General features: G+C 41.7%; 1 protein-coding gene and 1 non-coding gene across 6 annotated transcripts in view; both read left to right on the forward strand.

The window, feature by feature from the left end:
- Nucleotides 1–1,541: 1,541 nt before the first annotated feature.
- On the forward strand, nucleotides 1,542–1,612 carry Trnag-ccc. Its single transcript has one exon. It is a non-coding gene; the product is annotated as a tRNA-Gly (tRNA).
- A 319-nt stretch (nucleotides 1,613–1,931) lies between these two features.
- Tia1 (TIA1 cytotoxic granule associated RNA binding protein) overlaps nucleotides 1,932–14,166 on the forward strand; it is a 40,701-nt gene continuing 28,466 nt past the window's right edge. For all 5 annotated transcript variants that reach the window (XR_005972486.1, XR_005972489.1, XR_005972491.1 and 2 more), the window contains exon 1: nucleotides 1,932–2,169. Coding sequence is in view for 2 of the 5 variants with exons in the window: in XM_041633521.1 (XP_041489455.1) it covers nucleotides 2,144–2,169 (26 nt within the window). In the remaining 3 variants the exon portion in view is untranslated. The remainder of the gene's footprint in view (nucleotides 2,170–14,166) is intronic.

Genomic DNA, 14,166 nt, shown 5'->3' on the forward strand with positions numbered 1-14,166 from the left:
AACCTGGTCTACAGAGTGAGTTCCACGATAGCCAGCCAGGGTTGCATAGTGGGACGCTGTCATGAAAACAAACAAACAAAATAAAACAAAACAAAATGAAAAGAATAAAAGAAAGAAAGATCACTGAGCTGGTAATGGATGAGACAGAGATTTTTGTAGTTAAACAGGTCTGTTGATAAACTAAAACTCCTTTTAAATAGATTTTCTTCCAAAAAAAAGGTGTTCAAAATACTATACACTTTAAACATTTGTCGCACTCTTCCCTTAAAATTTCTATTCATTTTATTTATTGTTATTAATTTTGAGAAGGGACATGTGACCACTTAGTTATCTTTCTCTTCCTACTAGCTATGATTTTAATCTGAGAGCAAATCTTTTTTCATTCTCAGGTGTTAAAAGGAGAAAACATGTGTTTAGGTGCTGCAGATTTGTAACCACGTCTTTCCTGCAGAAAATACTATGTATCTTCCTGGTCCAACCTGAAGGGAATATCCAATCTGCATAGAACACTGAGGTCCAAGGGCTTGTATTGTGGCACCAAGAAAGCCATCAAGACAAAGTGGGTTTTGGAGAAGCTACACACAACTCTGTGCCCCACCACCACCATCTCTTCCCAGACAACCAACCACTACTTACCCTGCAGGGGGATGGGAGGGGTTATTCTTAAATTGCATTGGCTGGCCTTCTACTCCTGAATGTCTTTGCTTACGTCTCTGTTCTGAAACGTGGCCACTACGGCAATATTTGTTATCTCTCTGTAATATAACTCTATATAGTCTGAAAATATGACGAACTGTAAGGAATTTATAAAAATGAAAATCCCAAACATGTTAGTGTAAACCAATGGTCCTCACCCTGTGGGTCGCGACCCCTTTGAAAGACTTCTGTCTCCAAAAATATTGACATTAAGATTCATTACGATAACAAAATTACGGCTATGAAGTTGCAATAAAAATAATTTTATGGCTGGGGAGTCACCACCACATGAGGACCTTTAGGATCGCAGCATTGGGAAGGCTGAGAACCACCGGTGTAAAAGAGCGACATGGGATACATAAGCTTTCAGATCTTTAAGAAATGCTTCACATAATGTGGAGAGTGCTGTAAGAAAGGATAAGGAGTACAGGAACCACGTTCCGGAGCCCTAATTCGGAGTCCTAAGCGAGGACTGACTTTTGAGATTCTTCTCACCAATTTGCAATAGTAACTGTTTCTTTTAAGATTTTCAGTTACACTGAGTATACCAAAGAAATCCAGATTCTGGCACATAAAAATACGGATCCCACCCGACCCCAAAAGTTATTGTTAAGAAGGCATTATTTTCTTACTACAATTCTTATTTCCAAATAAGAATTTTTATCTCGATTTTTCAGAGAGTACAAAAAAATTCAACAACATTGGGATGAGAAAAGATAAATTGTTCATAAAGCAACGAAAAAGTTCCAAGTATCAATACGTATTTCCAATTACATAAAGAATCTAGGAGCCTATGACTAGACTATGTATCTCCTAGGAGTTTCTGGAGGCTGTTTGTACCAACAGCGCCGCTGGTGTAGTGGTATCATGCAAGATTCCCATTCTTGCGACCCGGGTTCGATTCCCGGGCGGCGCATGTCTTTTTTTCCTTTCTCTTAAAACAGGAGAGCTTGAAAAAAGAAGTCTTCCCTGCTATAAAAATACTGTCGATTTATGCTTTAACCTCCCCGAAGATTTTTAGTTCACTATATAATTCACTAACGAAACACTTCTGGAAGGACACAAATCCCGGCTATCGGCATTGTGCCTGCGCAGTCGGAGCCATCCTTTGCCGGGTGGAAGCGCGGCTGCACAACAAGTGACTCTACGGCTTGAAGCCTAGAGCGGCGGCCTGGGGGTGAGCGTGCCAGCTGGGTACGCGCATGCGCGGCGCGGGTCACCCGGCTGGCGGCTCCTCTGCGTCCGGCTCGCCGCCATCTTGAATCGGGGCTTCATTGTTCGCGGTGGGTCGGGCAATTTTCTCTAATTGCGGCCGAAGGAGCAGGCGAAGTACCCTCCAGCCAAGCGAGGAGGCCCGCTTTTCCGCAGCCATAGCCGCCCCGACGATTTGGGAGGTAGCGAAGGGCAGGGAGCTGGACCCTGAGGTGCCGCCGCGACCGCAGCAGCCATGGAGGACGAGATGCCCAAGACTCTGTGAGTCTGGAGCAGCGATGAGGGAGGAGGGATGGTGGTCGCCCCGGAGGGAGGCCGCGGCCCAGAGCCTCCCCGCAGCCTGTTGTTCTCCGTGGACGCCGCGCTGTGGTGTTCCTCCCTCCCGTGCGCACGCCAGGATGCTTAGAGCCGAGACGGGCGGAGAGGACGATGGCGGGAGAGGGGCTCGGTCCTGTCAGCCCCTCGGCTGGCCGCGCCCGGGCCCCCAGACCTGGAGGAAGGACTTTTCATTCAAAGCTCTCCTCAGGACTCGGCACACCCTCCTGTAGCCCCTGCTTGCTGCCCCTCTCCCCGCCCCCGCTGGTCGATCCCCCTCTGGAACCCCCTTTCACTTTCTTCTGCTAGGGCTTGTTTTTGTTTTCATTCTGGAGGCAGAGGTAAAACTTTATTCTTGCAGTTGAGAACTGGAAACAAAAAAACCAAACCAGACCTCTTTCTTGAAAATCTTGGGCTTTCCCTCTGTAGCGCTCCCCTGACCCTCCCTCGACCAAAAACCTAACTGGACACCCAAGGATGTTGAAACCGTCCTTAAGAAATGGAAATGGCACTCGGAGGAATGCATCTACTGAGGGAAAGTGGATTTAATTAAAACGCATTTACCACCACTTGCTAATAGTGATTGACTTTGTTACGGACGCAGCCACTGTAGTCAGTCTCAGCATCTTTAGTGAGTCTCGAGTAACCCGCGCTGAGGATGCTTCCTTTGTCGTTGTAACTTCCCCTCCGCGCTCTTTGTTTGCCAGCGCACTGGATGAGGGGATCCTGCCTTTGTTGTTCACAGGGCGAAAAGGAAGCGTTCAAGGAATTATGGGTTGTTTTTGTTTGTTTGTTTTTGGTATATTTGAAGATTGCGACTTGATGTCTGTTACACTTTGTTTATAAAAGGTCAGTTCATATAAATGAAGTAGATTTAACAACTATCATCTCACAGAGTTTAACTTTGCACCTGGTTCCAGACATAACTTTTTGTTTAAATTTTTAGAACCCCATACTTTTAGAGCTATGTACACTTAGGATTCCTTTTGAAATTTCCTAGATATTAAAATTGTTCTGAAGTACGGACAAATTGTTATTTAATCCCCTCCCAGTTTTCAATTTCTTTTTCTTTTTGTGTGTTTGTTTTATTGAGACAGTCTCATTGTGTAGCTGTCCAAGAACTCACTATTGTAGACCAGGATGGCCTCGAACTTGAAATCCACATGCCCCCACGCCCAGCCCCAATTTTCACTTTCAAGTTGGTATTTTTAATGTATATGTGAAATGTAGTTACTTTTTAAAAAAACAAACAAAAAACCGTCTCTTTATAAGTAGGCCAGGTTGTCCATGAACTTGCTACATCCCCTATACTGGCTTAGAACTGTAGTTTCTGCCTCAGTCCCAGGTACAAGGATTAAAGTCTACCATGCCCAGTTTTTTTATTTTTCTTTTTTTCCTTCCTCCCTCCCATGCTGGCTGGCCTGGGACTCCCTTTGTAGACCAGGCAGGTTTCCAAACTTGAGGTCTTCTTGATCCCCAAGTCCAGGCATGTACCATCTCACCTGGTTTACACTGTTCTTGACATATTAAATATTTTGCTAGTTTAAGGAACCTTAAAGTAGCTTTTTAGGAACGTTGTAATACTTGGGCATGACCCCTTGTTTTTTTGAAAGATTGTAGGTGAATGCTCTCTAAAATCTCTTAGACACTATTTGTGGGAACTTTTCCCTTTTTTGTCTGGTATGTTATTTCACTTGTATGAGTATTTTTTTCTCTATGTGTGTTTGGGAACCTTTGAAGTCAGAAGGCATTGACTCTCTTGGACCTAGAGTCAGGGGATGGTTGTGAGCCACTATGTGAGTGCTGGGAACCAAACCAAGACCCTCTGCAAGAACAAATGCTGTTAAGTGCTGAGCCATTTCCAACATTATGAAATTTTTATTTGGCTTTTTTTCCCCCCAAAATTGCCAGAAGTATCTGGTAACATAATCTTTTCAGTACATAGGTGGATATATCAAATAATGACTTTTCAAAGCAGTGTACAAAATAGGTGTTTAAATAGTATGAGATTGGAACCAGGAAAGTATTGGAGTTTATTCACCCACAGAGAGTTTGTTGAATCCCTAGTTTGTGTCAGATGCTTTATTAGTCTTTATTAGAACTCTAAGTAAACTGCATTTTATAACCAAAGGAAAGCTAAGCTGAATGTTTCAGCAGTTTACTCAGACACGTATTTTAAGAAAAAATCCTTGCTGGGCATAGTTGTACACACCTTTAATCCCAATACTTCCCCGGAGGCAGAGGCAGGCGGATCTCTGAGTTCAAGGTCAGCCTGGTCTACAGAGTTACTACTAGGGAGAGCCTGTCTCCAGAAAAAAACAAACACCAACAACAGCAACATAAATAAACGCTACAGTTCTGTTCCCTGTTTGTAGCAGCGGTTAATTTTCATTTGTGTCCTTGAGTAAAACATCCCATTCAGGAGTTTTCTCCCGAAAGTACTCCCTGTTGCTGCTACCTTCCTCAGTCAAAACTTCCATTCTCCCACTCAGCCAATCTTGGTTAAATATTGGTAGGTACTAACCCCCAAAAGTTTTCCCAACAGTGTTTTTTTTTTTTGTTTTCTGTTTGTTTTTTTGTTTTGTTTTCTGAGACAGGGTTTCTCTACAGCTTGGGAACCTGTCCTGGAACTAGCTCTTGTCGACCAGGTTAGCCTCAAACTCACAAAGATCCACCTGCCTCTGCCTCCCAAGTTTTAAATGCTCACCTTACTGACTCTGGGAGTTGGGGTTTTCTTTTTTAATATGCATTCTCAGCCTCAGTCTGGTGTGTGGTGAGTCATCGCACTGGTTTGAAAATCGGGGGTAGTTCAAGAAGTCAGTCACAATTTCCCTTTGAAGAGTACTGCTTTCCTTTCCCCTGTGCTCCCAATTGACTGAGAAGAGCATCTTCATCCGCTTAGTGTTCAGTGTCACCTTGTTAAGTTAGAGATTGTCAGCAGTCACTTTGTTTTTTCAACACAGGGTTTTTCTGTGTAACAGCCTGGAACTCTGTAGACCAGGCTGTCCTTGAACTCACAGAGATCCGCCTTCCTCAGCATCCTGAGTGCTGGGATTAAAGGTGCTTTTCCACTGCCACCCTGCAAGTCAGCATTAATTTGAAAATATATTGTAAGAAAAGTCAAAAGTTTATACAGCAAGATAATTTGAGGAATGTTCAAGGTATACCTAAGTTTGGATATTTGTAGTGAGTGGTTGAGTGATGTACACATTATTCTTCTCATGTATAAGAATTTCTCCATAATAAAAAGAATAAAAAAAATACGTATAGTGAATCTGAATTGGCTTTGGTCACTTTAAAACTTTGAATTTGTGAATTAAAAACTGTGGACTAAGCTAGAAAAACCTAGTCCTAGTTGATAGGATTTCCTCAGATCCACCTAACATCTTTCATGTGGTTTACTGTCAGAGAGAAGTAAGTACTCTTTTCAGATAGCTGTGTGGTTACTGTGTGGCCATATGGCTACTAAATTTGTAGGGCTCTAATTTTTACGGCTGAACTAATAGCCTGCAGCTAAATAATTACAGAATGCTAAACGGCCTTTCTGCCACCCTGTGTATTTGTGATTTTCCTCCACTCCACTTCTCTCCAGACAGTGTGACTTGATAATTTGTATGAACTAGCATCTCTTTTCTCTTTTGGATTGGGTTGTATTTCTTTTCCCCTCCTTTTTTTATTTTTATTTTTTTTGAAACTATGACTCTTGGCCTGGCCTTGTGCTTGTTTATTCTTAATTAAGGATTAGATTTTCACTGGGTGTGGTGACTCACACCTTAGCACTAAGAAGGCTATCTCTAGGTTAAAGGTGAGCCTGGTCTACAAAGCCAGTTCCAGCACAGCCAGGGATAAACAGAATAAATAACCAGGCATGATAGCACAGTCAGAGGTAGACTGGGGAAGGTCAAGGGTTCAAGTCCAGCCTTGGCTACATGATATTTTGTCGCAAAATAAAGTTCTATGGAAGTCACAAAGAAATAATAAAATTAAAAAAAAAAAACAGGTCTTGGAGAGGGAATCGATGATCTCCTTAACACGTTTTTTGATTTATTTACATGTATGAATGTTTGCTTGTGTGTATGTATGAGCACCGCAAGGGGACCTGATGTTTGCAGAGTTCAGAAGAGGACATTGGATCCTCTAGATCTGGAATTACAGATAGTTGTGAGCCACATTGTGAGAATTGAACCGATGTCCTCTACAAGAGCAATAAGTGCTGTACACCTTTGAGTCATCTCCCAGCCCCTCATTAGGACATTTATAGAATCCTTGAAACATTCAGGGCAGAGTTCTAGACAGTAGTTAACTAATACTTCCTTTTTTAAATCTCAGCTTGTAAAGAATTTCTCATTAGTTTAAAAATCTACCTATGTTTTTCCCTGAAATTTTCAACTTTTCTCTTTATAAAATAGCACACATTTTAATATGATGTGGCTAAAAACAAACCCAGTCTAATGTTCTTTATAAGTTAACTGCCTAGAGCTATATTAATAAAAATTAATATTTCAATAGTTTTGGATTCCATTTTTATAACTATTTGATTTATATAGGAGTGGGGAGTATTGAGACAGGCTCTCGTGTAGCTGGTTCTTTCTACCTCTGCCTCCCAGATGTGGGATTACAGGAGTATTCCTACGCTATACCTGGTTCTTACAGCTATTGGAAAACTTAGTTATCCGTTTCAAAAATCTATATTCCTCGGGGGATATAGCTCAGTGTTAAACTGCTTGCTTAGCACATCCTAACTTAAATCCTGGTAAATTGAATTTAATAAAACTGTTCTGACAGGAGCTGTTATGTTGTCACTAGTAGTACTGATGCCCTGTCAATCAAATCTCACTTTTTAGGCGATAGTCACTTTGAAAACCTACAGAAAAGTAACAAATGGTATGCTGATGATTCATTGCCTTCCTGGTGGAATTACCAGTTAACTACCATTTAGCCAGTGTACAGTATTTGTTTCCATATGGGTTTCTTGGGTTGGTTGGTTGGTTTGTAAATTTTTAGATCACCTTTGTTTCATTTATTTATTTATTTACTTGTTTATTTGTGTGCACGCGCGTACATATGCAAGCACACATGCACATGGCTTGGTATGTGGGGGGGGGTCAAAACACACTGTTGGGTCTATTCATCATGTGGGTCTGAGGGATCAGACTCAGGTGGTCAAGGTCTAGTGCCTTAACTCACTGAGCCATCTTGCTTACTCCTTGGTTTGGTTTCTCACGGTAGGTCTTTGTGTAGCTCACACTGGCTTTGAAGTTCTAGAACAACTGGTGTGTGCTACCATACCCTAGCCAGCTATGTTTTTGTTTTGTTTTATTCTTTCTGTTTTTTTAACTGAAGTGTTCGTGTCGGTTCAGATGCTTTTTTTTTTAGGACTTAAATACTATATAAGAACAAGGGCGTTCTTGTAGGTAACCATAATATGCTTTCACCTTGAGGTTAACATTCATGCACTGGCATGGGAGTGAGTGTGCATGTGTGTGTATTGATCACTCAAATCCAGGTGTTCCAGTAGTGCCTACTTTCCCGGCTTGGAGACATCCTCGCCTCAGGACAATCTTAATTAATATATTGTTTATTTACAACTACCAAAGAAGACGGGATGTATGGGCGTGAGTTTTTTTCCTTCCAAAAAGTTCATGCCCTGGATGCTTAGACCCTTGTATTAACATCTTAGGGGGTGGTAGACCCTTTTAGAGGTAGGTTCTATATATGTGTGTAACCCTAGAATTTGAGGTGGAGGAAGGAAGGGTTAGGAGTTCTAGATTAGTTTGGACTATCTAGCAAAATCCTCTTTCAAAAAATAAAAGAAGTGAGTCTTTTTTTTTTTTTTTTTTTTTTTTGGTTTTTCGAGACAGGGTTTCTCTGTGGTTTTGGAGCCTGTCCTGAAACTAGCTCTTGTAGACCAGGCTGGTCTCGAACTCACAGAGATCCGCCTGCCTCTGCCTCCCGAGTGCTGGGATTAAAGACGTGCGCCACCACTGCCCGGCCAAGAAGTGAGTCTTAAAAAAGGCTGTAAAGTCTTAGGGCCACCATCTTGGGAAAGGGTGAATGTAGTTCTTACAAGACAGTTGTTAGGTGAATGTAGTTCTTACAAGACAGTTGTTACCAGCAAAACCAATCAAGGTACTGGACTGTTTCTATATTTCTGTCTGTCTGTATATATATATATATATATATCTTTCTACTTGAACACGTTATGCAGCCAGGGAGTTTCAGAAATGCCAGCCAGCAGAAACGTAAGCCAAACTAGCCTTTGGATATTACCCAGCATCGCATATTTTGATATTTTGCTATAGAAGTACAACAGTCTGAAGATGGCGTTTTTTATTAAATTTTTAAAACGATCTTTTCTCATTTTGCATACCTATCTCAGCCCCACTTCCTCCTCTCCTCCCGCTTCCCCAAAGATGGCAATTTTCATTTCACTGACTTTACTGATTAACTTTTTCCACACCTGACTTGACTTTATAGTTCTGTACAAAATTGGCACATGATTCAGAAATGGTTCCAGTAAATGCCAATGTGGCGTTTGAAGTGCTTAGAGCCAGGCCTGGAGGTACAGCCTCTGATCCCGGCTACTCTGGCAAATGAGTCAGGAGGATTGCAAGTTCAAGGCCTACATGGGCAACTTAACAAGACTCTATGTCACAGTTATGAAAGCAGTTTTAAAGGGCTGGGGATGGCAAAAGCCCTGGGTTCAATAGTCTCACAGATATGATGACAAAGAACCCTGGCTTGTAACTGTTCCTGTACAATGTTTAGTGTCAGGATAGTAAATACAAGTCACAAGGAAAAACAAAAAACCTGGGTAGTATAAATGCATGAGGAATTTATTTAAAATATATTGGAATCAAATATAATGGCACACGCTTTCAATCCCAGCACTCAGAAAGCAGAGGCAGATGGGTCTCTGAGTTTGAGGCCAGCTTGGTCAACATATCGAGTTCCAGGACAGCCAGTTCTATATACAGAAACCCTGTTATATGTGCCGGTCATATATGTCATATTTGTGTATAATGCATAATATATACATCTATGCACATATATAACTTTCTGCAGGAAGAGTATGGAATTTAGCTTAGAAAATAATTTGAAAGAGAGACAACTTTTAGCCCACATTTAGAATCAAATCATAGTCTGTCCCATTCCATCCTTGGAAGGACACTGCCACCACATCTTCCACTGGGGTCAGGTTGTTGCTTGCCACCAAATACATTTTCTTTAGGCTTTGCTTCTTTGTTGTGTCAGGGTCTTACTAAGTAGCCCAGCCTGGCCTGAAACACCCTGTATTCCAAATTAGCTTTTCTCACTGTTGGTTCTCTTGCTTCTACCTCCATAGTGTTAGGATTGTAGTCTGTGCTGTCACACCTGACCTAAAGAAACATTTTAAGTAAAACTAAAAATGGATATAAACTATAAGTCCAGGTATGGTAGGGCTTACCTATAAACTAACACACAGAAGACAAGGAAGGAGGATTAAGGAGCTTGAAGACACCGTAATCCACATATAACCCGATCTTTTTGGTTTTTCAAGACAGGGATTCTCTGTAGCTCTGAAACCTGTCCTGGAACTCACTCTGTAGACCGGGCTGGCCCTGAACTGACAGAGATCTGCCTGCCGCCTTCACCTCCAGTGCTGGGATTAAAGACGTGTGCCACCACCACCCAGGTTTTTTTTTTTCATGACCCTATCTTTTAAAAAAAAAGACAAAAAACCAAACAAAAGGGCTGGAGAAATGGCTCAGTGGTTAAGAGCATTGCCTGCTCTTCCAAAGGTCATGAGTTCAATTCCCGGCAACCACATGGTGGCTCACAACCATCTGTAACGAGGTCTGCTGCCCTCTTCTGGTCTGCAGACACACACAGACAGAATATTGTATACATAATAAATAAATAAATATTAAAAAAAACCCAAACAAAAGATAAACTTTGGCAAAGTACAGAGAACTTACTACTTTTTTACTCCAGCATGGGAAGGTTTCACATTAGCCTGCACTTTCTGTTGAGAGCTAGTATTATTTAGCTAATAGACTTGAAACAGCTCTATATAAAATCTCGAGCGCAACATTAGTCTATTTACTGAGATAATAGTTCACTCCTTATGTTATTTGCCCTTTGATTTTGTTGCTTTATCTGTCCCCACATTTGAGACAGTGTTTCTCTATTTGTCCCAGACTTGCTTTGAACACCTCAACCATACCAATATATCTAGCTAGCTCTCTGGCTCCTCCCTCTTCCACCCTCTCTGAAGGAATATCTTGTGTATCCTAAACTGACTTCAAATTACATAGACAAGGGATTTCTGATCTTTCTGCCCCTGTCTTCCAAAAGCTGTGAATACAAACATGTTGGTAGATGGTTGGTTTATTGTACAGTAGGATTGAATCCAGGATTATGTGTCTGTTAGGCAAGCATTCTACCAACTGAGCTGCATCCCCAACCCCCTAGCTTAATTTCCTTGATAATGAAAAGGTTATTTATGTAGGTTCTTTGTAATTGTGCTGAAGGTTAAGATCATAAATGTAAGCACCTGTGTGTGGGTTAATTGATGGAGGCCTCTGAAGGTCAGAGACCAAGAAAAGACACTTTACACAAATAAATGTAAAGACAGAACAAATAATATTTCTCATTTCAAATATATTTTTTAGACAAGATTTTTTTTTGTTTTGTTTTGTTTTTTGTTTTTTTTTTCGAGACAGGGTTTTTCTGTAGCTTTGGTTCCTGTCCCGGAACTAGCTCTTGTAGACCAGGCTGGCCTCGAACTCCCAGAGATTCGCCTGCCTCTGCCTCCTGAGTGCTGGGATTAAAGGAGTGCGCCACCACCGCCCGGCCAAGATTTCGCTTTGTAGCCCAGACTGACTTTGAACTCACAGCAATCCTACCTCAGCTTCCTGAATGCCATGTTAACAGGCATGAGCTACCACATCTGTCTAGGCAATATCTCTTCTTCAGTGAGTTTATTCTGTTTGTGTAGGTGTGGGTGGGTGGGTGTTGCCTGCAAGAATGTCTATGGACCATGTGTGTGCAGTATGAGAAAGTCCAGAAGAGGGCATCAGATTCACAAAGCCTGGAGTTGTGGACAGTTGTGAGCCTCCTTGTGGGTGCTGGGATCCAAACCCTACTCCTCTGGAAGAGAAAGTAGCCAGTGCTCTTAACTATTCGTATTACTATCTTCAAACTAAGTTGATATCTTTCAGAAGATTTCTCAGGAGCATAGTGATACAAACTTGTAGTTTCAGCTACTTGGGAAGCCAAGATGGGAGAGGATTGTGAGTTTGAAGCAGCTTAGGTTAGACAACAAAGTGAGAAATGGTCAAAATAACAACAAACTCTACTATCTCTACAAAATACTAATGAGTGCATCATTTCCATGAGGAAATCTTTAGCATATTGCAAAGTGGAGGTGGTAGAGTAAGGTGCTGTCCTCTGGAGGTGGTAGAGTAAGGTGCTGTCCTCTGGAGGTGGTAGAGTAAGGTGCTGTCCTCTGGAGGTGGTAGAGTAAGGTGCGGTCCTCTGGAGGTGGTAGAGTAAGGTGCTGTCCTCTAAGTACTGTCCTGTCACTGCTCCAGTGGCAGCAAAGCAGGTGCTAGAACTCAGTTTCAAAAAGCAGTATTTAATTTATACTGATTTGCAATCCTAGGAATTTGCTTTTGCTTGCTTTATATTATTTCCATGTTTATTTATTCTTGTTATTTATTTATTTGGTTTTTCGAGACAGCGTTTCTCTGTCGCTTTGGAGCCTGTCCTGGAACTAGCTCTTGTAGACCAGGCTGGTCTCAAACTCACAGAAGATCCACCTGCCTCTGCCTCTTGAGTGCTGGGATTAAAGGTGTGCACCACCACCGCCCGGCTCGTGTTTATTTATTGATTAATTTTGAGATGGGATTTTACCATGTGCCTCAAACATGGTTTTCTTGCTGTTGCCTCCCACGTGCTGGAATAACAGGCGGGCAGTACCATTTCCAGCCCTGGAATTTCTTTTTATTTATTTATTTATTTATTTATTTATTTATTTATTATGTATACAATATTCTGTCTGTATGCCTGAAGGCCAGAAGAGGGCGCCAGACCTCATTACAGATGGTTGTGAGCCACCATGTGGTTGCTGGGAATTGAACTCAGGACCTTTGGAAGAGCAGGCAATGCTCTTAACCACTGAGCCATCTCTCCAGCCCCCTGGAATTTCTTGAAGGCACAAAATTTGCTGAGATGCTAGGGAATTTTCAGTGTTCACGCAGCTTCCCCTTATAGTAGCATCATACATAATCATAGTACAGTTAGAAAAATAAATTGAAACAGGTAAAATACTGTTAATTTCAGACTTCAACCATCTTCTTATTCCTCCCCCACCCCGAACCATTTCTGTCCCAGGATCCTGTCCAAGATGCCACATTATTTCCAGTGACCACTGTCCACATTTTGTCCAGTGGACACTGTATCTTCCCTTCAGTCTGGGAGGATTTCTTACATGACTTGATACTTTTGAGGGGTATTCATTATGGCTTGTTGTTTAACGGGAGTTCATAAGGTTAGAGAGTTAAGGTACACTTTTAGATCAGAAGACTGGTCTAATGGCAAAAGTGTCAGTAATAATATTTTAGAGGAAGCTACCGTGAGGCTGTGCCAGTATCTCTTTTTCCTTACATTTCACCAACTAATTTTAGCTTCTGTGGGTGCATTTTGCCTGTAGTAATTACTAAGATAGCATTTTACCAGTGACTTTCTGTCTTCCCTCCTCTGTTTGTTAATTAGTGTACAGCAAAGACGAGCTGTTTTGCCCTATCTAGAGTCCAGGAAGGATTTCTCATTCTTTTATCCAATTTTAATTTTAAACTTTTTAAAAGAAGGTTTTGTTTTTATTTTGTGTGCATTGTTTTTTGCCTGCATGTATGTCTGTATAAGGATGTTAGGTCCCTTAAAACTGGAGTATACAGACAGTTGTGAGCTGCCATGTGGGTGCTGGGAATTGAACCTGGGTCTTCTGGAAGGGCATTGTGCTTAACCACTGAGCCATCTCCCCCCCCCCCCCCAAAATGTCTTTTTAAAGAGTGGCTTTGGATGGCTTGGAGAGATGGCTCAGCTGTTAAGAGCACTGACTACTCTTCTAGAGGACCCAGGTTCAATTCCTAGGACCCACATGGGAGCTCACGACTGTCTGTAATTCTAGGATCGAACACCCTCTCACAGACACACATGCAGGCAAAAAACCAGTGCACACAAAATAAAAATAATTAAAATATAAAGGGGGTGGCTTTGGACATGTGATGTCATTTAGCTGGAAGAGTGCTTGCTTGGCATATGCAAAACCCCAGGTCTGATCCCCTTAGAAAACCAAGTGTGGTCAGCACTTGGGATCAGAAGTTCAAGGTTTCCTCTGCTGTGAACTACACGAGATCCTGTCTCAAAATTTAAAAAAGGCCAGTGTTTGTTTGGCTTGTGCTGGAGATGAGCCCAGGCCCTCTCCCTTACTGAACTACTACTATTACTTGCTCTGCTAGTCCTCTGCTGCAGAGCTACCTCTTTTAAAGGAGCCAGGTTTTAGAGAATGGTTGACATCTGAATTTGTTTATTTGGGTTTTTTTTTTTATGTCTAGTATTCTGTAACCTTCAATTCAGTTTTAAGCTTGATAAGTCAGGCCTGGTGGTACATGCCAGTAATCTAGGGTTTGGGAGGTAGAGGCAGGAAAATTGCAAGTTCTAGGCTGCTCTGGAGTTCATAGTGAGATCCTGTCTCACAGAAAAGAAAGTTTATGGACTAGGTTATACTTTTATGACATGAGTCCTTCGTAAGTGGTACTGTCTAGTTTGTATTTTATATAGTTTCTTGCTGAGAAGTCATAATGGTATCAGCCAAGGCTTTCTCTTTGAAGTCAGGTTCTTTACCTTTTTGCAATTTGCTAAGTTATGTATTTGCTGACATTGGCATACCGTCAATGT

Source organism: Microtus oregoni, unplaced genomic scaffold, assembly GCF_018167655.1.
Source record: "Microtus oregoni isolate MIOR12 unplaced genomic scaffold, Mior012 000002F_ref0000024, whole genome shotgun sequence".
In the NCBI taxonomy this organism is placed as follows: Eukaryota; Metazoa; Chordata; class Mammalia; order Rodentia; family Cricetidae; genus Microtus; species Microtus oregoni.